General features: G+C 38.5%; 1 protein-coding gene across 1 annotated transcript in view; it reads left to right on the top strand.

Moving 5' to 3' along the window:
- ATG2B (autophagy related 2B) overlaps nucleotides 1–23,430 on the top strand; it is an 80,559-nt gene that overhangs the window by 43,366 nt on the left and 13,763 nt on the right. Inside the window, exons 22-34 of the mRNA XM_047794537.1 lie at nucleotides 1,425–1,624; nucleotides 1,781–1,861; nucleotides 3,057–3,163; nucleotides 3,326–3,418; nucleotides 4,017–4,087; nucleotides 4,469–4,545; nucleotides 5,355–5,525; nucleotides 7,371–7,512; nucleotides 7,747–7,949; nucleotides 8,687–8,913; nucleotides 11,641–11,749; nucleotides 17,199–17,393; nucleotides 18,353–18,454. Coding sequence (XP_047650493.1) covers nucleotides 1,425–1,624; nucleotides 1,781–1,861; nucleotides 3,057–3,163; nucleotides 3,326–3,418; nucleotides 4,017–4,087; nucleotides 4,469–4,545; nucleotides 5,355–5,525; nucleotides 7,371–7,512; nucleotides 7,747–7,949; nucleotides 8,687–8,913; nucleotides 11,641–11,749; nucleotides 17,199–17,393; nucleotides 18,353–18,454 — 1,778 coding nt within the window. The remainder of the gene's footprint in view (nucleotides 1–1,424; nucleotides 1,625–1,780; nucleotides 1,862–3,056; nucleotides 3,164–3,325; nucleotides 3,419–4,016; nucleotides 4,088–4,468; nucleotides 4,546–5,354; nucleotides 5,526–7,370; nucleotides 7,513–7,746; nucleotides 7,950–8,686; nucleotides 8,914–11,640; nucleotides 11,750–17,198; nucleotides 17,394–18,352; nucleotides 18,455–23,430) is intronic.

Raw genomic sequence — 23,430 nt, 5'->3', positions numbered from 1 at the left:
AGATTGAATCCGATCCGCAGTTGTGACATATGTCACAGCCGTGGCAACATCGGATCCTTTAACCTATTGCACCAGGCTGGGGATCGAACCCGTGCCTCTGCAGCTACCTGAGCTGCTAACAGTCGGATTCTTCACCTTCCGTACCACAGCAGGAACTCCTCTGTGTTCTTCCCCCACCCCGCCAGACCCCGTTCTTTTTTTGCAACAACTTTATTGAGATATAATTCACATACCATACAATTCATCCACTTAAACGATACATTTCAGTGGTTTTTGGTATCTCACAGAGTTGTGCAGGCATCGTCACAGTCAACTTTAGAACATTTTCATCATCCCCAAAAGAGAGTCTACACCCTTTAGCTATAAATCCTCACAGGCCTCCAATCCCCACTAGCCCTAAGAAACCACTTACTAATCTACTCTGTCTCTATGGATTTGCTTTTTCAAGGCCATTTCATATAAATGGAATCATTAGGGTTCCAGTCATTAATCATCAGAGAAATGAGGACTCTCTCTTGTGTCCCAGCAGAAGCAAATCCGACTGTGAACCATGAGGTTTTGGGTTCAATCCCTGGCGTTGCCATGAGCTGTGGTGTAAGTCGCAGACACAGCTCAGATCCCGCATTGCTGTGGTGTAGGCCGGCAGCTGTAGCTCCAGTTTGACCCCTAGCCTGGGGACCTCCGTATGCCATGGATGCGGCCCTAAAAAGCAAAAAATATAATAAAAATAAATGGAATCATACAATAAAATGTCTTTTGTGACTGGCATCTTTCATTTGGCACAGTGTTTTCAAGATTCATCCAGATGTGTTAGTGTTCATTCCTTTTTATTGCCAAGTAATATTTCATTTTATGGATATACTATATCTTTTTATCCATTGATCTGTCGATGGGCTTTACAGTCTTTATTCTTTCTTAAGTGGTATTTCCTTTTGGTAACAAATACAGAATTTACTTTTCTTTTTCTTGACCAAGCCTATGGCACATAGAAGTTCCTGGGCCAAGGAGCAAACCCCCACCACAGCAGTGCCTGAGCCACTGCAGTGACAATGCCCAGTCCTCAACTCCTGCACCACAAGAGAACTCCAGAATTTACGATTCTTTGAGCACATTCCCTCTGTTACTTTGTGAATAGAAATGAGATACTTGCATATCCTTAATGTTTATCAGATTTTCCTATTTGAATATAAGGTTCCTAGCATTTAAAGTCTCGTTTTTTTTTTTTTTTTAACTTGGGTAGTCAGTCATGCTGACGTTAGTGGAGAAGGGTGGATTATTAATATCAGGCTGGCTCTCGGTCATTTTGCCTCCAGGGCTATGTTATAGTCAGTGGAAACACATGGATTTTTGTTTTGAGTTATAGAAGTTCATGAATTAATTTCAAATAATCATCTTGTTCTATTTTCACCCCATTGTGGATACAGGCATAGTGGATGGAGCAGTTCCTTCTACAGAAACACGACTGCCCAGTTCAACCCGCCCACACTGGCTGGAACCTACTATTTATTCCTCTGAAGAAGACGGCCTCAGTAGAGCCACTTCGGATGGTGTGGGAGGGGACCCACTGAATATGCTCTCAGTGGCAGTTAAAATATTATCTGATAAATCAGAATCCAATACAAAGGTTTGTGTTTCGTACCATTAAGTATTTGCTGCTGATATGATTACTAGCTAATGAAAATAATTGCATAAATACATTATTTTCTTAGAAAAACTTCCAGGTTTTAAACTAGAGGTTTATGTAGGCGATAAACGTAATTCTCTGCGTTGCTTTGTGTAGGAATTTCTTATTGCTGTAGGACTAAAAGGAGCCACTCTCCAGCATAGAATGCTTCCTTCTGGCCTTAGCTGGCATGAGCAGGTAAGAGAGATGTTGTGTACGTGTTGGTTTATTTTTTACTTTGTGTTAATGTATAAGATACATATTAAAAGGTTCACAGATCATAAATGTTGAACGCTCATCGAATTTTCGTGAAGTGACTACTCCTGCATCAAGACGACTACTGATGTTAGGAGATAGAACATTGTCACCAACCCAGAATGTAGTTGATTTTTTTTTTTTTAACCTCAAAATCTGGTTCCTAAATATCTCAAAGATAGCATTGTCTTTTATGCCATTAAAGGGAAAAGACCTATAAGAGTGCCTGGGATAAAGGAGAATAACTGTGTTGACTTGTATCTATATATTCTTTATAAGCGCATATATCCTTTAAGTGCCATAATTTCAAAATTATTCCAGAGGCCAACAATGTATTTTGAGGCATTTATAAGGATTTTTAATTAATTTGTAGTGTAACCACTTTATTTGGTTAATTACATTTTTTCAGAGGAAACTTTCAGTAAGAAGTTAACTGTTCTATATGTGAGAAAGAAAACTAATGCGCTATGATTCTTGTTCATTTTCTTTAGAAAGAGGGACCTTTTCTTTGTACTTGGAAAATAATAATTTATTTTAAACTTGAATGTTGTCAGAAACATCCTGAAACATAAAATGTCTATATAGAGTGGGAGTAGAGAGATGCTTAGTCACGTGGCTGGATGTAAGGGAGAGATTTAGTCTAAGCTTTTTATTTAGATAGAGTTTTAGGAGGATGGGTATTAGTGAGAAGGGCTGATTTTCAGATTGAGTTGGCTATAAATTGAGGAAAAAGAACTTCTTCCAACAATGGATTTTATAGAGGACCAGATGGAGAGTTTTAAAGTCTTTAGCAACATTTGTTTTCTTTTTTTTTTTCAAAATAATTATTCCAAGCAAAGTAATATTGAAAGTCTATTATGCATACTTTATTAGTTTCATAGAATATGATTTTTCTAAGATCTGTGTAGCATTGCAATTGTTGGGAAGGCCTCTTCATTTCAAATTCTAGTTTGGCAAATACTTTTTGAAACGAATTCCTTCAAAGTGATTTTTTTTTTTTTATTTAGCATTATGATTTTCCACTAAATGGTTCATTTTTTTTTGTAAGCTGTTTTATTTTATGTTGGTATTAAGAATATCCTATCACAACTTTTTTTTTTCTTCTAAAGCAGGGCATTTTATATTTTTGTGATTATAGATTTTACACTTCTTGAATATTGCTGATGAGCCTGTTCTGGGATACAGTCCTCCAGCTTCATTTACCACCTTCCATGTGCATCTCTGGGGCTGTGCCCTTGACTATAGGTTAGTTCACAAATGGAGCAAAATAAAGTTTTACTCCTCAAAATATGTACTAAGTTCTGAAGAAAAGATATGATTGAGCAGAGTTAAAGTTCAGAATGCTCTTTAGAGGGAGTGTCTTTCGTTGCTGCAGACTGACATTCTCTTGTTTCTTTGGGGTATTAGGCCTCTTTATCTACCGATCCGATCCCTTCTCACTGTTGAAACATTCAGCGTTTCGAGTAGTGTTGCCTTGGATAAATCGTCTTCCACTCTCAGGTACCCAGTCAGCATCACTGTCTACACAAATGCTGTGCAGAACCTTCTAAGATGTTTCTCTGAAGTCTTTGCTGAAAGTCTCAGTCTTTGTTAAAATCGGCGTTCTTCTCCTACGTGTCATGTTCCTTTCTGCAGATTTTCAGCTTTTCTTTCTCAGGTGGTTCCTATTTCTTCAGTTCATTACTGTGTTTCATTTTTAGAGAGGAAATTAATTCTTGAGATCGTTAGTTTACTTTTTAAAACATTTATGTATAAACTTCCCATAATACCTGATACACTTTATTTTGCTGATTTAGACCTTGTGAATTTGGGCATCTGTTAAAACTGTTGAAACTTTAGAATTAATTTGAGCAGATGATTTAATCTCATTCTTTACACCATTTAAATGTTTCTAGTACTCGTAAACAGGGAGTTTTAAAGAAATATTGGTGACATTTCTAAATTAGAAACTGCATATGACTTTGATTTTGGTAATATATTAGAAAGAATGATATAACTCAATTATACCATTCTTTATAATAATTATATTGAGATCATGTCGCATATAGTTGAGGTTAATTTTTTAGACTGTGATTTTATCTTTCTTTTTTCCCCCCAGAATAATCTTGGATGAAGCTGCTTTACATCTTTCTGACAAGTGTAATACTGTAACTATAAATCTGAATAGAGGTAAGAGCTAAAAAACAAAATCTGGGATAGAGGAATGCCCTTTTATTTTTTGCATGTGAATATTTTAGGGCATTTTACCTCTAGAATAATGCTAGTGAACTAAGGACCTTATCAGTTTGAGTGTTGTAATATTAGTTTGTAATATCAACGACGTTGGTGAAGTCCATCGAATTGTCTATACTCTCTTTAATATAAGGCAGAGTTCCTTTCTCACAAAAAATAAAATGAACTGCAGGATTTTAGTAGGATGAAACTCTGTTTCCATTATAGTGTAAGTATTTGTAGTACTACCTGTCATGAATTTTAAAGAAATGTTCGTTTTTGTTGGATAAGCATTTTTGGAAAGTTAGACATTTTATTCATTACTTTTGAAATTTTTAGATTACGTTCGTGTGATGGATATGGGGCTTTTGGAATTAACCATAACTGCAGTAAAGTCTGATTCTGATGAAGAGCAAGTAAGTTATTAAAATAAACAGGTTTTTTTTTGTTTGTTTTTTGTCTTTTTAGGGCCACACCCACAGCATATGGAAGTTCCCAGGCTAGGGGTCCAGTCAGAGCTCTAGCTGACAGCCCACTCCATGACCACTGCAATGCAGGATCCAAGCCATGTCTTCGGCTACGCCACAGCTCACAGCAACGCTGGATCCTTAACCCACTGAGTGAGGCCAGGAATCAAACCCACGTTGTCATGGATGCTAGTCATGTTCGTTACTGCTAAGCCACTGCGGGAACTCCTAGACCTATTTTTTTTTTTAATGGAAGAGAATGAAAACATACTAAACTTACTGTGTAATTATATTTATTTTATTTTATTTATTTATTTATTTTTTGCCATTTCTTGGGCCGCTCCTGCGACATATGGAGGTTCCCAGGCTAGGGGTCGAATCGGAGCTGTAGCCACCGGCCTACGCCAGAACCACAGCAACGCGGGATCCGAGCCGTGTCTGCAACCTACACCACAGCTCACGGCAATGCCGGATCGTTAACCCACTGAGCAAGGGCAGGGATCGAACCCGCAACCTCATGGTTCCTAGTCGGATTCCTTAACCACTGCGCCACGACGGGAACTCCTATTTTTACACTTACCTAACTTTGGTCAGAAATAGGTAAAGTCTTTTAAAATTAAGACTGAGCTATTATTATAAATACTTATTTCCTTTAGCAAGACAAATTACCATGTTTCATTTAATGTAAACTTATGCAGAAATTTTTTTCCTCTTGTTTTGGAAAACATTTTTATCCTTTTTTCCCATATCCTGTCCAGACTGAGCCACGCTTTGAATTACACTGTTCGAGTGACGTTGTCCATATTAGAACATGCTCAGACTCTTGTGCTGCATTAATGAATCTCATTCAGTATATTGCAAGCTATGGGGACTTACATGCGGCTAACAGGGCGGACATGAAGCCTGGAGCCCCTCAAAGAAAGATGAAGGTACAGCTGCCAACCTCACTCCTTAGAACTCACTCAGCCCCACCCCATGCCAGCCACATGAGTGGCATGTTTACGTCATTGAGGTCTGCTTGAGAGTCATAGGATGGAAGGGAGCCTTTGAGCAATCATCTGTCTGTTCTTTACTTTCAGAGTGGTGGGGTCTGGAAGGGTGATTCCATGGGCCTTTTTGGAAAACTGTTTTACTCTTTGATATTCTTTGTTTCAGGACGTTAATCTTCTCAATCAATGTACGTTTTCCCAGACTTAAATTATTTTCATGTGTCCTCAGGGAAGGAAGAAAATATTTTATCATGTGACAGCCTGTTGTATTACAAGTTGTATATAAAAGATGCTGTGAGAAGATAGACAGCAGGAATTAAGATTATTACCAAGGACTTATTTTATATAATATTATCTGTATTTGTTATCTAGCGCACCGTCCAATTTTGAGTGTACTTTCTCACATGTGATGCCTTTTACCCAGTGCGCTAGAAAGGTTAAACATGGTCCTCTCTCCTTTGCAGATGAAGGTGGTAAGACCCAGAGAACTTAGGTGACTTGTCCTAATTAGTAGCAGACTCAGCAGCAATCCCCAGATATTTTGATTCTCAGTTCAGTGCTTTCTTATGGCCCCATCTGTCACCGCTCTGCCCTGTCTTGAACAATATGCAGTTTGTTTAGCATTTTCTATTTTTTCAGTGTTTTCATTCTTCTTCATGGCCTCTTCTGTGAAGAGATTTTTTGAACCGTTAGGTTAATGCAACCGCTGGTAAGGGACAGATAGGCCTTGCGTTGTCTGTCATTCAGGTTGATCTTACACCTCATTTGTGTTACACTTCTGTTTTTGTTTCCTCGCTCCTGCTACATTCTCCTTGGTAATAAAGTGATTTAATGACACACTTTCTCTCCTGTTGCTTCTTAAAAGTTATTTTAAATTATCCCTTTTTTCTAATGGGATCTTTCCATTTTGGAGTCATGCTGATATTTTTTAAAGCCTGGTTTGGGTTTAATGAATCACAGTTCACTAACAAAAACGGTTAAGCATCTGTGATGGAATTGAAAGCCATGAATTACCATTTAGTAGATTTCCCCTCTTAGCTATACCCCCTACTGTCTTTAAGTGTCTGTCTGTTCCACGAAATGAGGCTCTGACCTCCAGTGGCTTTGTCTCAGAGGGTGAAGGTCATGGCAACTATCAGATTTAAGCAGATCATCACACTCCCTATAGACAGATCTCCTCTCCTTCAGCTTTACTGCACTTTTTTTCCACTTTTCTTCTCTACTCTTGTATTAATGTGTCAAGATTCCAGTTCACTCTGCTGGCTTTGAGATCAAAACACATTTATTTCTATTTTCCAGGAGTTGTTGGAAGTGAAAATGATGATAGTAAAAACTTAAAATGAACATGTAAAAGCTGCTGGGGGAGAATATAGAAAAATGAATATGTTCCTCTTTCTGGTGTTTTTTATTTACTTACTTATTTATTTATTGTCTTTTTGCCTTTTTCTAGAGCCACTCCTGCGGCATATGGAGGTTCACGGGCTAGGGGTCTAATTGGAGCTGTAGCTGCTGTCCTACACCACAGCCACAGCAATGTGGGATCCGAGCCGTGTCTGCTACCTACACCACAGCTCGTGGCAATGCCGGATCCTCAACCCCCTGAGCAAAGCCAGGGATCGAACCCGCAACCTCGTGGTTCCTAGTTGTATCCGTTAAGCACTGCACCACAACGGGAACTCTGCTGGTGTTTTTTAAATGTAGTGTATTTCTAGGACAAAATAATATTAAGTAATTTGCTTCTTAGAGCATTTTTCAGTTGTTTTTAATGAAGTTTTTTGGCTGTAGGTAGATTCTAGTGGCCGATCATCCTCACGTGGTCCAGTACTTCCTGAAGCAGAGCAGCAGATATTACGAGATTTGATGAGTGACGCTATGGAGGAGATTGATATGCAAGAAGCTGCTTCGTCTGTAAAACCACAGTCTAATGGTGAGTCAGACCAGGACATTTTCTCTGGAAGCTGTGATTTTGTGGTGGAGGCTTATATTTTTGTGTGTTCTTACAAATTCTTCAATAAGTAACTTATCAAAGAAAAAAACAAGCCTGAGTTTTGGTGGATATTTTAGTCAAACAGCCCGTGTTTAGTGAGTGTCTAGTAGATAAATAATACTGGCCAGAATTGAAAATGTGCCAGAATTGTAAAATTGGAATCTTTTTACCTAGGTGTTTTGGATGCGAAGTCTCAAATTCAGGAGCCGTGTTGTTCAGACCTCTTCCTGTTCCCAGATGAGAGTGGGAATGTGTCCCAGGAGCCTGGCCCCACCTATGCCTCATTCACTCACCACTTGACCAGTGATGCAATGACAGGCGCGCCCACAGAGAATGATGACTTTTGCATTCTTTTTGCACCAAAAGCAACCATTCAGGTAATAAACTGATAACAAAATTAAAGTCTTAAAATAGTATTACAGTTGAATTGACCAATGGGCACCTGAAAAAGTTTCTCTGGATTTGGTAAACTGTACACTCTTCAGAATTTCTTCCTCTTGTAACTTACTGTTGATGCTTTGTAAATGTTTGTCGAACTTGTCTCCTTTTTCTAAGTCCCTTAGAGACTTAGAAAAATGCTCTCTATTTGTAAAATCTCTGGCATGGTTTCTTGAACTACAGAGGTAGTATGTAGTAAGATACCTCTTCAGGGTAGTGAAATTAAATGGCAGAAAGAACTTCTGTACAGAGTTGTTACCTAAGAGTTGGGAAGGATAAGATGTACTTTGTATGAAGGCTGATGGTTTCTTAATATATATAATTTCCATTTCAGCATCATGCTCACATTTAAAAAGCATGGTCTGGACTTAATGAATCCACAGTTCACTAAATAAAATGACTGGGCATTCAATCTGTATCTTTTTATTGGCAAACAAGTAGTAAAAGCCAAATTATAGACTGTAAAAAATTCTTATGGAGTAATTCACATAGAAGAGAGTTCATTTTATAGTTAATAAAGCAAAACATCTTAGGTGATGACTAATGCATTTGTTTTCCTACTTTATGTGTTGAAATTATTGGGAAGAATGCAAAATCAAGAAACCCCTTGGGTGTACAGTGTAATTGGCGGTTTCTACTTAGATAAGAGAGTGTGCCATCTGTGTCTTTGTCTTAGGAGAAGGAAGAAGAACCAGTTGTAAAAATAATGGTCGATGATGCAATCGTGATAAGAGATAATTATTTTAGTCTGCCTGTTAAGAAGACAGATACAAGCAAAGCCCCATTACACTTTCCCATTCCTGTAATTCGGTACGTGGTTAAAGAAGTCTCCCTTGTTTGGCATCTTTATGGAGGAAAAGATTTTGGAACAGCCCCTCCTACTTCTCCAGCTAAAAGTTTTATGTAAGTTAATTTCTACGTAAGTTTATTTGGTGGGCCAATATATTCTTTTCATAAAAAATTACACAGAATTTATCCTTTAAATAATTCTTAATAAGTAGTATTAAAAACTGTAATTTAAATGTTCCTCTATTGAATAACTATACTCCATTGTATGGTTGATTTACAGTGCTGTGCTAATTTCTGCTGTACAGCAAAGTGATTCAGTTTTTTATATATATATATACACACACACACACCCACACACACTCTTTTTAAAAAAAAATTCTTTTCCGTTGTGGTTTATCATAGGACATTGAATGCAGTTCTCTGCTGAACAGTAGGGCCTTGTTTAGTCCCTTCATGTGTAATAGCTTCTACCTGCTAACCCCGGCCTCCCACTCCATCCCTACCTCAACGCACTCCCCTTTGGCAACCACAAGTCTGTCCTCCTTGTCTGTGAGTCTGTTTCTGTTTCCTAGATAGGTTCATTTGTGTCATATTTTAGATTCCACATGTAAGTGTTATCCTGTGGTACTTGTCTTTCTCTTTCTGACTTCACTTAGAATGATAATCTCTAGGTCCGTCCATGTTGCTGCAAAAGACATTCTTTTTATGGCTGAGTAGTATTCCATTGTATTTATGTACTATGTTTTCTTTATCCATTCGTCTGTCAATGGACATCAAAGTTGTTTCCGTGTCTTGGCTATTATGAACAGTGCTGCTGTGAACATAGGGGTGTGTGTATCTTTTTAAATTATAGTTCTCTCTGGATATACACCCAGGAGTGGAATTGTTGGATCATATAGTAGTTCTATATTACAGTTTTCTGAGGAATCCCCTTACTGTTTTCCATAGTGGCTGTACCGACTTACATTCCCACCAACAGTGTAGGAGGGTTCTCTTTTCTTCACACCTTCTCCAGCATTTGTTATTTGTATATTTATTGATGATGGCCATTCTTTTTTTTTTGTCTTTTCTACGGCTGCACCTGATGCATATGGAGGTTCCCAGGCTAGGGGTCTAATCAGAGCTGTAGCCGCCGGCCTATACCACAGCCGCAGCAGCTCGGGTTCCGAGCCGCATCTGTGATCTACACCACAGTTCACGGCAATGCTGTATCCTTAACCCACTGAGCAAGGCCAGGGATCAAACCCACAACTTCATGGTTCCTAGTCAGATTCGTCAACCACTGTGCCACAATGGAAACTCCCCAATGATGGCCATTCTTCTGGTGTGAGGTGGTACCTCGTTCTGATTTGCATTTCTTTATTAATTAGCAATTTTGTGCATCTTTTTCTGTGCCTATTGACTGTATTTCTTCTTTTTGAGAAATGTCTATTTGGATCTTCTGCCCATTAAATGTTCCTCTTTTAATGTTAGTTTTCTATTTGAAAACTTATTTGCATTCTTTGTATTTATTTTTCTAAAATATGACTTAAGCCATTTCCATCTAGAAGAAATTTTTGGGTGCCTGCCATGTGCCAGAACCTGTGTTAGAAGCACATTCACTAAAATAAGACCCAGGCTTTGTCCCATGTTCCAAAATGGAGAAACAGTTCCGTGAGCAAATGAGGGCAATGAAGTGAGGTGTGTGTTTCAGGAGGCAGGGGCCATGCCTCCTCCTGAATCGCCAGTATCCAGCAGGGTACCAAGCACTGAGTTGATGCTCCTGAAGTACCTGTTAAATGAGTGCCTTATTCGATGGTTCTCGAAGAGAACTGGATAGACTAAGAGTAGTGGGGGCAAACATTCTCACTGGGGTGAGGAGGGTCAGAAAGGCTCCGTGGAGTGGGAACCTTTGGTACAACATTATAATGACTTAATATGATTAAGTGCTTTTTAAAAAACTTATGTCTTCTTTCTTTCTTTGTGTGTGTGTGTGTGTGTGTGTGTGGCCACACTAGTGGCATATGTCAAATCAGAGCTATAGCCGCCGGCCTACACCACAGTCATAGTAGTGCTGGATCCAAGCCACGTCTGTGACCTACACCACAGCTCATGGCAATACTGGATCCTTAACCACTGAGCGAGGCCAGAGATCAAACCCGCATCTTCATGGATATTGGTTGGGTTTGTTAAACGCTAAGGCACGTGGGGGACTCCCTTTTTTTTTTTTTAGTACTTCTTTTCTGTGTTAATTAGGATTTCTAGGACTTGTCTTTTTGCTATTTCTTTGGGCCACTCCCGTGGCATATGGAGGTTCCCAGGCTAGGGGTCGAATCGGAGCTGTAGCCGCCGGCCTACGCCAGAGCCACAGCAACACAGGATCCGAGCCGAGTCTGCAGCCTACACCACAGCTCACGGCAACGCCGGATCGTTAACCCACTGAGCAAGGGCAGGGACCGAACCCGCAACCTCGTGGTTCCTAGTCAGATTTGTCAACCACTGCGCCACGACGGGAACTCCCTGACTGTCAGGGGATTCTGAAGTAATAGGGAAGTTATAAGGAGGTCTCATTTCTAAATCTGTCTTGTGATAGGAACACCAGCATCATAGTTAGGTTTTTCTGGGTTGTTTTAAGTATTTAGCAAGCAGATGGTTGCTGTAATGACAGTCATGAAATTTGCATTCTCAGTATCACCAAGGTGTAAAAGATGTGGTTTTGATTTATAGCATTCAAGTTATGGCAGTGTTTTGATAGTTCTATAACCTTATTTTCTCTTTTCATCTTATTTTTCTTTTCTGTTGTCATTCATTACTTTTCTTTGAGTATTACTTTAACAAAGGTTTTATTTTTTTCATTTATAGTAGCCCCCACAGCTCACCTTCTCACACGCCTACAAGACATGGACGTACTGTGGTATGCGGGGGGAAAGGAAGAAATCATGACTTTTTAATGGAAATACAGTTCAGCAAGGTAAGACCCTCTGAGGCCAGAGCATCGGCGGGGGTTCTTTGCTTAGTCTCCACCCTTCCCCCCTGTGGTCTTGGGCTGTAAGTGGAAAAGTGCAAGGGTCTGGTATCAAACTCTTACCTCTTCTTCTTTCTCAAATGTTGTGAGAAGATTTAGGGTTGTTTTTTTTTTTTCCTAGTTGAGGCATGGTTAATTTACGTGTTGTGTTAGTTTCAAGTACACAGCAAAGTGGTTCAGTTATATATAACATATATCTGCATATATTCTTTTTCATCTTCTTTTCATTATAGATTACACGATACTGAGTATATAGTCCCTGTGCTATGCAGTAGGTCCTTGTTATTTACCCATTTTATATGTAGTGGCAGGTATATATTAACCCAAACTCCTCATTTATCCCCCCACTCCCATGCTGTCCCCTTTGGTAAGTTTATTTTCTGTGTCGGTGAGTCTGTTTTGTTTTGTAAATAAGTTCATTTGCATCATTTAAAATACTTCCACCTACAAATGATATCATATGATATTTGTCTCTCTGTCTGAAGTTACTTCACTTAGTATGGTCGTCTCTAGGTCTACCCATGTTCCCTGCAAGCGGCATTATTTCATTCTGTTTTAAGGCTGAGTAATCATCCACTGTATGTATGTATCATATCTTCTGCATCCATTCCTCTGTTGAGGGACATGTAGATTTGCTTCCATGTCTTGGCTATTGTAAAATAGTGCTGCAGTGAACATTGAGTGCATGTATCTTTTTCAACTGTGGTTTTCTCTCGATATATCCTAGGAGTGGGATTACTGTATTATTATGGTAGCTCCATTTTTAGTTTTATAAGGAGCCTCCGTATTGTTTTCTATAGTGGCTGTACCAGTTTACATTCCCATCAACAGTCTGGTAGGGTTTTTTTTTTTTTTTCTCCACACCCTCTCCAGCATTTATTACTTGTAGACTTTTTTTTTGTCATTTCTTGGGCCGCTTCTGCAACATATGGAGGTTCCCAGGCTAGGGGTCTAATCAGAGCTGTTGCTGCAGCCTACGCCAGAGCCATAGCAACGTAGGATCCTTAAACCACTGAGCAAGGCCAAGGGTCAAACCTGCAACCTCATGGTTCCTAGTCAGATTCGTTAACCACTGCACCATGACGGGAACTCCTACTTGTAGACTTTTTGATGATGGCCATTCTGACTGGTGTGAAGTGGTACCTCGTTGTAGTTTTGATTTGCATTTCTCTAATAATTAGTGATGTTGTGCATCTTTTCATGTGCCTTTTCATTTGCACATCTCTGTCTTCTTTGGAGAAATGTCTATATTTAGGTCTTCTGCCCAATTTTGATTAGGTTGTTTGTATTTTGATATTAAGCTGTATGAGCTGGTTGTATATTTTAGAAGTTAGTCCCTTGTCGGTCACATTGTTTGCAAATATTTCTTCCGGTTCATAGGTTGTCTTTTCATTTTGTTTATGGTTGCCTTGGCTGTGCAAAGGCTTTGAAGTTTAATTAAGTGCCATTCCAGGAGATGGATGCAAAAAAGTATTGTTATGATTTATGTCGAGGAGTGTTCTGCCCTTGTTTTCCTCCAGGAGTTTTACAGTATCCAGGCTTACGTTTAGGTCTTTAATCCATTTTGAGTTTATTTTTGTATGTTGTGTTAGAGAATGTTTCAAGTTCATTCTTTTACACGTAGTTCTTTGGTTTCCCATCACCACTTGTTGAAGAGATTGTTTTTTCCCCATTGTATGTTCTTGCCCCCTTTGTCATGGATTAATTGAGCGTAAGTGTGTGGGTTTATTTCCGGGCTATTCTGTTCCATTGATCTAAATTTCTGTTTTGTGCCAGTACCATACTGGCACAGGATTGCTCTGGCTATTTGCGATCTTTTGTGTTTCCATATAAATTTAAAAAAATTTTTTTCTAGTTCTATGAAAAATGCCATTGGTAATTTGATAGGGATTGCAATGAATCTGTAGATTTCCTTGGTCATTTTAACAGTATTGATTCTTTCAGTCTAAGAACGTGATATATCTTTACATCCATTTTTGTCGTCTTTAATTTCTTTTCCCTTTTTCCCCCTATGGAACATGGGTTTGCTTTATTTCCCTTTCATTTTTTTAAAATTAAAGTATAGTTGATTTACAATGCTATGCCAGTTTCTGCTATATGGCAAAGTGACTCAGTCATCTCCCTCTCTCTATATTTATATAGATAGATATACATTCCTTTTTTAATACTATTTTCATCATGTTCTATCCCAGGAGATTGTATATAGCTCCCTGTGTAATATAGTAGGGCTTTATTGATTATGCATTCTAAATGTAATAGTTTGCACCTACTAACCCCAACTCCCTGTCCCTCTCACTCCCTCCCCACCTCCCTTGGTAACCGCAAGTCTGTTCCCTATGTCTTTGAGTCTGTTTTTCTGTTTTGTAGATTGGCTCATTACTGCCATGTTTTAGTTTATTCATTTATTTATTTGTTTTTAAATGATTTTTATTTTTTCCATTATAGTTGGTTTACAGTGTTCTGTCAGTTTTATACTGTACAGCAGCGTGGCCCAGTCACACACACATACATACATCCTTTTTCTCACATTCTCCTCCATCAGGCTCCGTCATAAGTGACTAGATACAGTTCCCAGTGCTGCACAGCAGGAGCTCATTCTTATCCATTCCGAAGGCAAGAGTTTGCATCTATTAACCCCAGATTCCCAGTCCATCCCACTCCATCCCCCTGCCCGTTGGCAACCACAAGTCCGTTCTCCAAGTCCATGGGTTTGTTTTCTGTGGAAAAGTTTATTTGTGCTGTCATTAGTGCCATATTGTAGATTCCACATATAAGTGATATCATACGGTATTTCTTTCTCTTTCTGACTTACTTCACTTAGTATGATAATCTCTAGTTGCATCCATGTTGCTGCAAATGACATTATTTAGTTTTTTTTGTGTGTGGCTAAGTAGTATCCTGTTGTGTGTATGTGTATATATATATATATATATCTCACATCTTAATCCATTCATCTGTCAGTGGACATTTAGGTTGTTTCCATGTCTTGGCTTTTGTAAACAGTGCTGCTTTGAATGTAGGGGTGCATGTATCTTTTTGAATTATGGTTTTGTCTGGATGGATGCCCAGGAGTGGGATTGCTGGATCATATGATAGTTGTATATTTAGTTTTCTGAGGAACCTCCATACGGTTTTCCGTAGTAGTTGTACCAGTTTACATTCCCACCAACAGTGTAGGAGATTTCCTTTTTCTCCACTCTCTCTCCAGCATTTGTTATTTGTGTCGTCTTCAGTTTCCTTCATCAGTGTCTTAGGGTTTTCAGAGCACAGGTCTTTTGCTTCCTTAGGTAGCTTTATTCCTAGGTATTTTATTCTTTTTGATGTTATGGTAAATATGATTGTTTTCTTAATTTCTCTTTCTGAGTTGTTAGAGTATAGAAATGCTGCAGGTTTCTGTTTATTAATTTTGTATCCAGCAACTTTGCCAAATTCATTGATGAGCTCCAGTAGCATCTTTAGGATTTTCTGTGTGTAGCATCATGTCATCTGCAAACAGTGAAAGTTTTACTTATTTTCCAGTTTCCTTTTATTTCTTTTCCTCCTTTGATTGCCATAGCTAGGACTTCCAAAACTGTGTTGAAAAAAGTTGCAAGAGTGGGCATCCTTATCTTGTTCTGATCTTAGAGGAAATGGTTTCAGTTTTTCACTGTTGAGTATGATGTTGGCTATGGGTTTGTCATGTATGGCTTTATTATGTTGAGATATGTTCCCTTCATACCCACTTTCTGAAGAGTTTTTATTGTAAAAGGATGTTGAATTTTATCAAAGCTTTTTCTGCATCTAATGAGATGATCATATAGTTTTATTCCTCAGCTTGTTAATATGGCATATCACATTGATTGATTGCAGATACTGAAAAATCCTTTCACCCCTAGGATAAATCCCACTTGATCTTGGTGTGTGATCCTTTTAGTGTATTGTTAGAATCGATTTGCTGGTATTTTGTTGAGGATTTTGCATCTGTGTTCATTAGTGATATTGGCCTGTAATTTTTTTTTTTTTTTTTTTGCGATATCTTTGTCTGGTTTTGGTGTCAGGGTGACAGTGGCCTCCTAGAACGAGTTTGAAAGTATTCCTTCCTCTGCAATATTTTGGAATAGTTTCAGAGGATAGGTATTAACTCTTCTCTAAGTGTCCGGTGGAATTCATTCTGAAGCCATTTGGTCCTAGACTTTTGCCTGTGGGGAGCCTTAAAATTACTGATTCAATTTCAGTACTGGGAACCGGTCTGTTCATTTTTTCTGTTTCTTCATAGTTCAGTCTTGGGGAGATGTACCTTTCTAAGAATTTGGCTATTTCTTCTAGGTTGTCCATTTTAGTTGGCTTATAGTTGCTTGTGGTAGTTTCTTATGATACTTTGTATTTCTGTGATGTAACTTCTTTTTCATTTCTGATTTTGTTGATTTGGGCCCTCTCACTTTTTTCTTGATGAGTCTGGCGAAAGCTTTATCAATTTTGTTTATCTCTTCAAAGAACCAGCATTTAGTTTCATTGATCTTTTCTGTGTGTTTTTTTTTTTTCCAGTCTCCATTTTATTTATTTCTGCTATGATCTTTATGATTTTTTTCCTTCTGCTACCTTTGGGTTTTGTTTGTACTTTCTGTAATGGCTTTAGGCTCTAGGGGTTTTGTTTTTGTTTTCCCTGGCTACCCCTAGAGCAGTATCTCAGAGTTGAGTAAGCATGTAAGCATCCAGATCCCCTTGAGGGCTTGTTAAAACAGGTTTCTGAGCCCCAGAGTTCCTGATTCGCCAGGTCTGAGGTAGAGCCCACAAATTTGCATTTTTAATGAGTTCCCAGATGGTTCTGATTCTGCTTTTCCAAGGACCACACTTGAGAAACTACTGCCTTCGATCTATCTGGAAAGGCCTGCCATTGGCTAGCACATGAGTCAGTTCCTTTGCGAACATATAGATACCAACAGGGCCAGGCTGCCAGTGCCATTGATGCCTTTAATTCTGTCAGCTTGTCTGGGATTGTGCCAAGTGTCTCACATGAGGGTGCTTAGTGTAGAAATATTGTAGTGATGATAATCACATACACTTAATTGTGTCTTTGCCCCCTTTTGGAACTTGAACACCGCCTCCATTGATTCGTTTTCAAGCAATTTCATAGGGATGCAAGTGGTAGTTTTATGACTTAATCCTGTTGAGTGTTTTGCTTGGAAAGGGTAGGGATTTCGCCAAGGTCAAATAAGAAAAGTTGGTCAGGCTTATCCTTGTGTGGTTGCGCACAGGTAGATTAAGAAATAATACATGAATAATGTAGGAATGTGATGTTCTCTGAAAGCGAGATGGGAAGCTGAGAATTTTTTTAAAAAAGAGTGATATTTTGCATTTAAAAGAAAAATCTAATTAAAATGTAAGGGTTGCTCTGTGTTCTTTCTTGTCTGTAAAGGTGAAGTTTCAGCATGAGGTCTACCCCCCATGCAAACCAGAATGTGATTCCAGCCTCTTGGAGCATCCGGTCTCCCGGCAGGTGTTCATTGTGCAGGATCTAGAAATTCGAGATCGGCTGGCAACATCCCAAATGAATAAGTTTTTGTACCTGTATTGCAGTAAAGAAATGCCCCGGAAAGCTCATTCCAACATGGTAAGATTTTAAAACTTCATAAATTTGGTATATTATATTAGTTTAGGAAAAGTATTTTTATTATATCTCACTGCAGAAGAGTTAGATTGGGAAAAATTATGGGATATTTTTCCCATTTTAGTATGAAAACCTCTTTTAAATATGCTGCTTAAAGTTTTATTTATTTTATTTATTTGTCTTTTTGCCATTTCTAGGGCGGCTCTCACGGCATATGGAGGTTCACAGGCTAGGGGTCTAATCAGACCCAGGGTAGCCGCCGGCCGACACCAGAGCCACAGCAATGAGGGATCTGAGCCGCGTCTGCGACTTACACCACAGCTCACGGCAAAGCCGGATCCTCAACCCACTGAGCAAGGCCAGGGATTGAACCCGCGACCTCATGGTTCCTAGTCGGATTCGTTAACCACTGAGCCATGGTGGGAACTCCAAAGTTTTATGTTTTAAAAATTATTTTGCGTGTCATTTCTATGATCACCAATATATTGATACCGGAGGAAAACCAGAAGTCCATAGTGATCCACACAAGACACTTAGAATATTTACATGAAATTATAGCCAGTGTTCGAGATTTCTAACACTTTTTAAATCTTAGTAGAAGAGAAATAATCAGCGCGGACTTCTAGAAGAAAACGTCAGAGGCGTTTTCTTTGGAATACGGGTCTGTGGATTGATTAGCCTCAGGGCTCAGTAGACTCCTTTACGACTGTGAGCACAGCTTTATCATTTGCATTCTTTCCTCTAAAGAGAATCCGTATCTTTCATCAGATTCTTGAAAGAGTGTGTGACCCAGAAAAGTTAGATTTAGGCATCTAGGGAAAGAGGGTAAAATAATTCCACTTTTTGTTCTGATATAGGAACTAGAAATAGGATTTTTTTCTTTTGTCGATACTGCTTTTTAAATGAAAACAAGGTCATAGCATCATTGGGGAAAACATGTGCTTCTCTTTCTCATCTTGTAGTTGACGGTTAAAGCATTACACGTGCGCCCAGAGTCTGGCAGGTCCCCGCAGGAGTGCTGCCTGAGAGTGTCGCTAATGCCACTTCGCCTCAATATTGACCAGGTTTGTACTGCAGTCATAATGCACGGAATTATGACTGACCATATACCCTGCATTCAGGATGAGAGATTTAATTTAGTAGAATTAGAATGTTGATGATCATATAACATTCGTGGAAGTTGCATAATTAAAAGCGACTTCTGCCAATAAGAGGGCAAATTTCTTCTGAACTGTTAGTGAGTAAAGGTTATTAGGTGTTAGCCTCTAGTCTCCCACTCTTGGTCTGTGTGACATAGCACCTCATACCTGCCTCTTATTTTCTCTCATCTTTACATACGTACTCCTAAGGCAGATATCCAGGTGGTTTCAGAGTATTAGAGGATCTCTGTTATATTTTATTGAAATATATAGGAAATTGTAATCACAGCGCCTGAAAAATAATTCCTTCTACCCTGGGCAAATGACCAAATTAGTAAATTGGCACATAAGCAGATCACAAACAACAGAGGATTATGGAAAGAGATAAAGAAATCCCCTTCCCTGTATTCTAGCAGCATCCCTTAAATTATTCTGGGTTTTTTCTTTGACCAGAGAGCTATTTAAAACATAGTTGGTGCCTCTTTTACAAACTTTGTTCAAGTTATATGAAGCCATGATGCTGTGTCGTGGTGCAGTGTAGCAAGGCGCGTGGGTTTGGAGTCAGGCTTGGACTTTCAGTTCCGTTCCCTTTTACTCATTGTGTGGCTTTGGGTGAGTAACTTCACTTCTCCAAGCTTCAGTTTCTTAACTGATAATAGTGCACGTAACATCCTTTTAAAAAAATGAGGATTGAGAGCAATGTATGTAAAACTTTTAGCTTGCTGCCTGGCACTCAGTGTTAAAGGTCAAAAGTGTTAGTTGTTGTTATTAACTGGAGCACATAAAACTAGAAAACGAGTGGTATTATAGGATTATAGTATAGGGTGGTATTATATGTTTGATTAAATAGTATCGATTGAATAACGATTAATTGAGTAACAGATATATCAGGAGTACTTTTAAATGTTTATAAACAGAATGTAGGCAGGCATATCAGATAAAATGAATTGTGAAGTACAGTTGAGCACAACTTTGCACTTAATATCTGACGTTTCTGAGCTGGGTCAGCCTTGCCAGTGAGTAGTTTGGACTTATGTTTTCTCATTATAAGAGGACTCTCTTTGGAAACCCACGTTTTAATCTTATTTATCCATCTTGTCCCAGAAGCAATACGATCATGTATTTATGGGAAATTTGATCTGTGAAAATCACCAGTGGGAGCAAGAATTTCAGCAAGATTTATCTTTGTGTCATGACTTTACCTAACTTAGCAAGCCCAATTTTCTTTCTTTTTTTCTTTTCTTTTTTTTTTTTTTTTTGGTCTTTTTGCCTTTTCTGGGGCCACTCCTGTGGCATAGGGAGGTTCCCAGGCTAGGGGTCTAATCAGAGCTGTAGCCTCCGGCCTACGCCAGAGCCACAGCAATGCGGGATCTGAGCTGCCTCTGCGACCTACACCACAGCTCATGGCAACGCCGGATCCTTAACCCACTGAGCGAGGCCAGGGATGGAACCCGCAACCTCATGGTTCCTAGTCGAATTCCTTAACCACTGCGCCACGACGGGAACTCCCCAATTTTCTTTAATAGACCTTTTCTTTACATGGAGCTTAATTTGTTCTTTGTAACTTTAAAGCATTGTGATTTTTAAATGGAGATTTTAATAGTAATCTTAGCAAAAATAATCAGGGAGATAAATGTGATGACTAAACTGAGGAGGAATGAGAAATAACTCCCCAGGATATGAGACCGGGGAAGCAAATGTATACGCCTTTCCTGACGTAAATGTGTACGTAAAAGTCCTTTCTAATTCGCGTCTTCGTGCCAAGTGGCATCTGAATAGAAAGCCAGATATTTGTGTTCCTCAGTTTTTCTGTTGAAAACAAATCAGCTGATGAATGATAATGCTTCCAGTAACATTTTTCTTACCAAGCTTATCACTGACTGACTCTTTCAAAGACAGTAAGTATGAGAGCAACGTATTGTTTTCCCATGTTTTCAAAAAGCCGCATTGCTGTTGAAATTTGGCATAGTTGCTTCCTAAACTCAGTGTACCCGTAGGGCAGGCAGGACTCGAGGCAGGTGGGTGTTTTCCCAGTCGTGAGGTGAGTAGGTGGTGGAGCTCGTGTAACTAGGCAGTTTGAGATCCGAGATCCGAAGGGCCACGTTTCCTGACTTTCCTGGTCTGGTGATCATTTTAGTATGGTAGTGCCTGGAAATCTGCATAGGGAAGATATGTTCATTCCAAATCATTTGCAAAGCGCCAGCCTCGTTCCAGTTCTATACTAGGAATACGCAGATGAATAAACATCCCCTCCTCAGAGGTCTCTGTGTAGTTGGGAAACTGATGTAAAGCAGATGATTTTAACTCCCTATGATACAGACCGGCATAAAGATACGTCCCCCAGGAAGAGGGCTCCTAAGCCAGGCTGGGCGTTCAGAAGATGAGGGGTGATCAGGAAGGGCTTTCTGGAGGAGGTGACACTCAAGCTGTGTCTTAAGGAATGTAAAATTAGGAATTTCTGTAAAGGCATCAAGGGCCTAATTCAGGTTGTGAGATGAGATGTGAGGTCATTGGGTAGGATAAGCGCTCTGCCTAGAGAAATAAGTTTTTAACTTCCATCATTTATCCTGCTGAGAAATGTGACCAGGGGTAGATCACCTCCTTTGGAATTAGCAGTCAGACTTTGGTTGCCACCACATATATAATTCACCTTTGTGTTGCGTTTTGGTGCAATGTTAATGTTTTATATTAATGTAGGATTTTTCAACTGGAAGGGAAGAATAAGAAAGAATAGGTTCAGGTATTTAACATTCAAATTCTCAAAATGGCTTTGTTGGTTTGAGTGAGGTAAACCTAATGGAGTTGCTAATAATGGGCAGATATGTCTTGCATACACATCAGAACAGATCCATTTCACAAAAGACCACACTGAAAGGGTGATTTTATTTTATTTAACTTTTATTTTGAATGTCATGTTCAAGGAAGACAATGTGTTAAGACGATATAACATAGTGGTAAAAGCAGAAGTAAGACATTGAGAACGTTTAAGGCACATCCTAGTGTCCAGTACATGCTAGCTGCTATTTTTACTGTTAGTAATGTTATCATTACCAATTCAGAGAGAGAACTAAAGCCGAATGAGACTGATATATTTCTTTTTTTTATATAAGCCTGCGTCACTTTATTTTTTTTAATTTAATTTTAATTTTTTTGTACAGAATAAAATACATATATTTAAACACAATTACATTCACACAGATTATTATATCATGGATCTTAAGAAACAGATTAAGTGACTCCCTCTGGAGAAGTGGAATGGAAAATATGCTGAGACAAATAGGAAATTTATTCTATACTTTATCCCATTTTGTATGGCTTTCATCTTTACTATTTAGTATTATCTATTACATTTCAATTTTTCTTTAAAAATTAGCATTATATTAAAATTGTGTATATTGTGCAACTAAAATTTATAAAGAAGAAAGCCTTATATACCATTAAATGTTTTATATAGCATAATAAAAAGAATAACTGGTAAGAATAACAAAAATAATACACTCTCTGAAAATTAGTAAAATATAAAATGCATAAATTGGTTAAAAAACAGTGTAACTATATAAGCATGTCCTCACAATTTGTTACATCTTATTGATTCTTCAATATAGGCATTACACCATTCTAGGTGATGTGATCAACAAGACATCATAGACCGTACATTATACCATGGAGAGAAATGGTACAATTGTAGAACTGTATTATTTAATTGTACAGTTGCATTATTTAATTATAATTATCATAAATTCTTTGATGAAGAGGAAATCAGAATGAGATCTAAGAAGACTTCAGCATCCCAAGAATGATGTCAAATGACCCCCTTCATGGTGGATTATGCACTTATTTACTATGAGATATATTTCTTCTTCAGAGATTCCTTGTTTGTGTATCAATTGTAGATTTTTGGTTTGCAGTTATTCTGAAATTTTGATATGAGTCTATATGTATATGAGATTGTTTTAAGTTGTTGTTCTCTTAATTGCTAGTTCATCTCCTGTGTCCTGCATTTGTACCCACCTCTTCTCATGATTTCTGATTTTGGTGGTATAATCGTGCGTGGATGATTTCGTATCTTTACTGTATATATACCTTTACTGGTGAACCTTGTCATTTGGGGAATTTTTGTTTCCTGTTGCTGTCTTTTCTTTTCTGCCTAGAGAAATTCCTTTAGTATTTGTTGTAAAGGTGGTTAAGTGTTGCTGAATTTTCTCAACTTTTGTTTATCTGTGAAGGTTTTGATTTCTTCTTCAAATCTGAAGGGAGCCTTGCTGGGTAAAGTAATCTTGGTTGGAGGTTTTTTCCTCTCATCATGTTAAGTATATCATGCCACTCCCTTCTGCCCTGCAGAGTTTCTGTTGAAAAATCTGCCAATAACCTTATCGGGGTTCCCTTGTATGTTACTTGTTTCTTTTCCCTAGCTGCTTTCAAGATTTTCTCTGTCTTTAATTTTGGTTAGTTTGATTAATATGTGTCTCAGTGTATTCCTCCTTGGGTTTATTTTATATGGTACTCATTGTGCTTCCTGGATTTGAGTGAGCGATTCCTTTCCCGTGTTAGGGAAGTTTTCAGCTATTATCTCTTGGAATATTTTTTCTGTCCCCTTCTCTCTCTCTTCTTCTGGCACCCCTATAATATGGATGTTGGTGCTCTTAACGTTGTCCCAGAGTTCTCTGATACTCTCTTCATTTGTTTTCAATCTTTTTTCTCTTTTCTGTTCTGCATCCATAATTTCCACTAATCTGTCCTCCACCTTGCTTATTTGTTCTTCTGCCTCCTGTATTCTGCTGTTAGCTGCTTCTAGTGAATTTTTTATTTCAGTTATTGTATTTTGCATCTCTTCTTGTTTAAGTTTTATATCTTGTATCTCTTTGCTCAGTGTTTCCTGTAAGTTATCCATCTTTGCCTCC

This window comes from Phacochoerus africanus, chromosome 9 (assembly GCF_016906955.1).
Source record: "Phacochoerus africanus isolate WHEZ1 chromosome 9, ROS_Pafr_v1, whole genome shotgun sequence".
Taxonomy (NCBI): Eukaryota; Metazoa; Chordata; class Mammalia; order Artiodactyla; family Suidae; genus Phacochoerus; species Phacochoerus africanus.
This window is presented reverse-complemented; position numbering and strand designations above follow the sequence as displayed.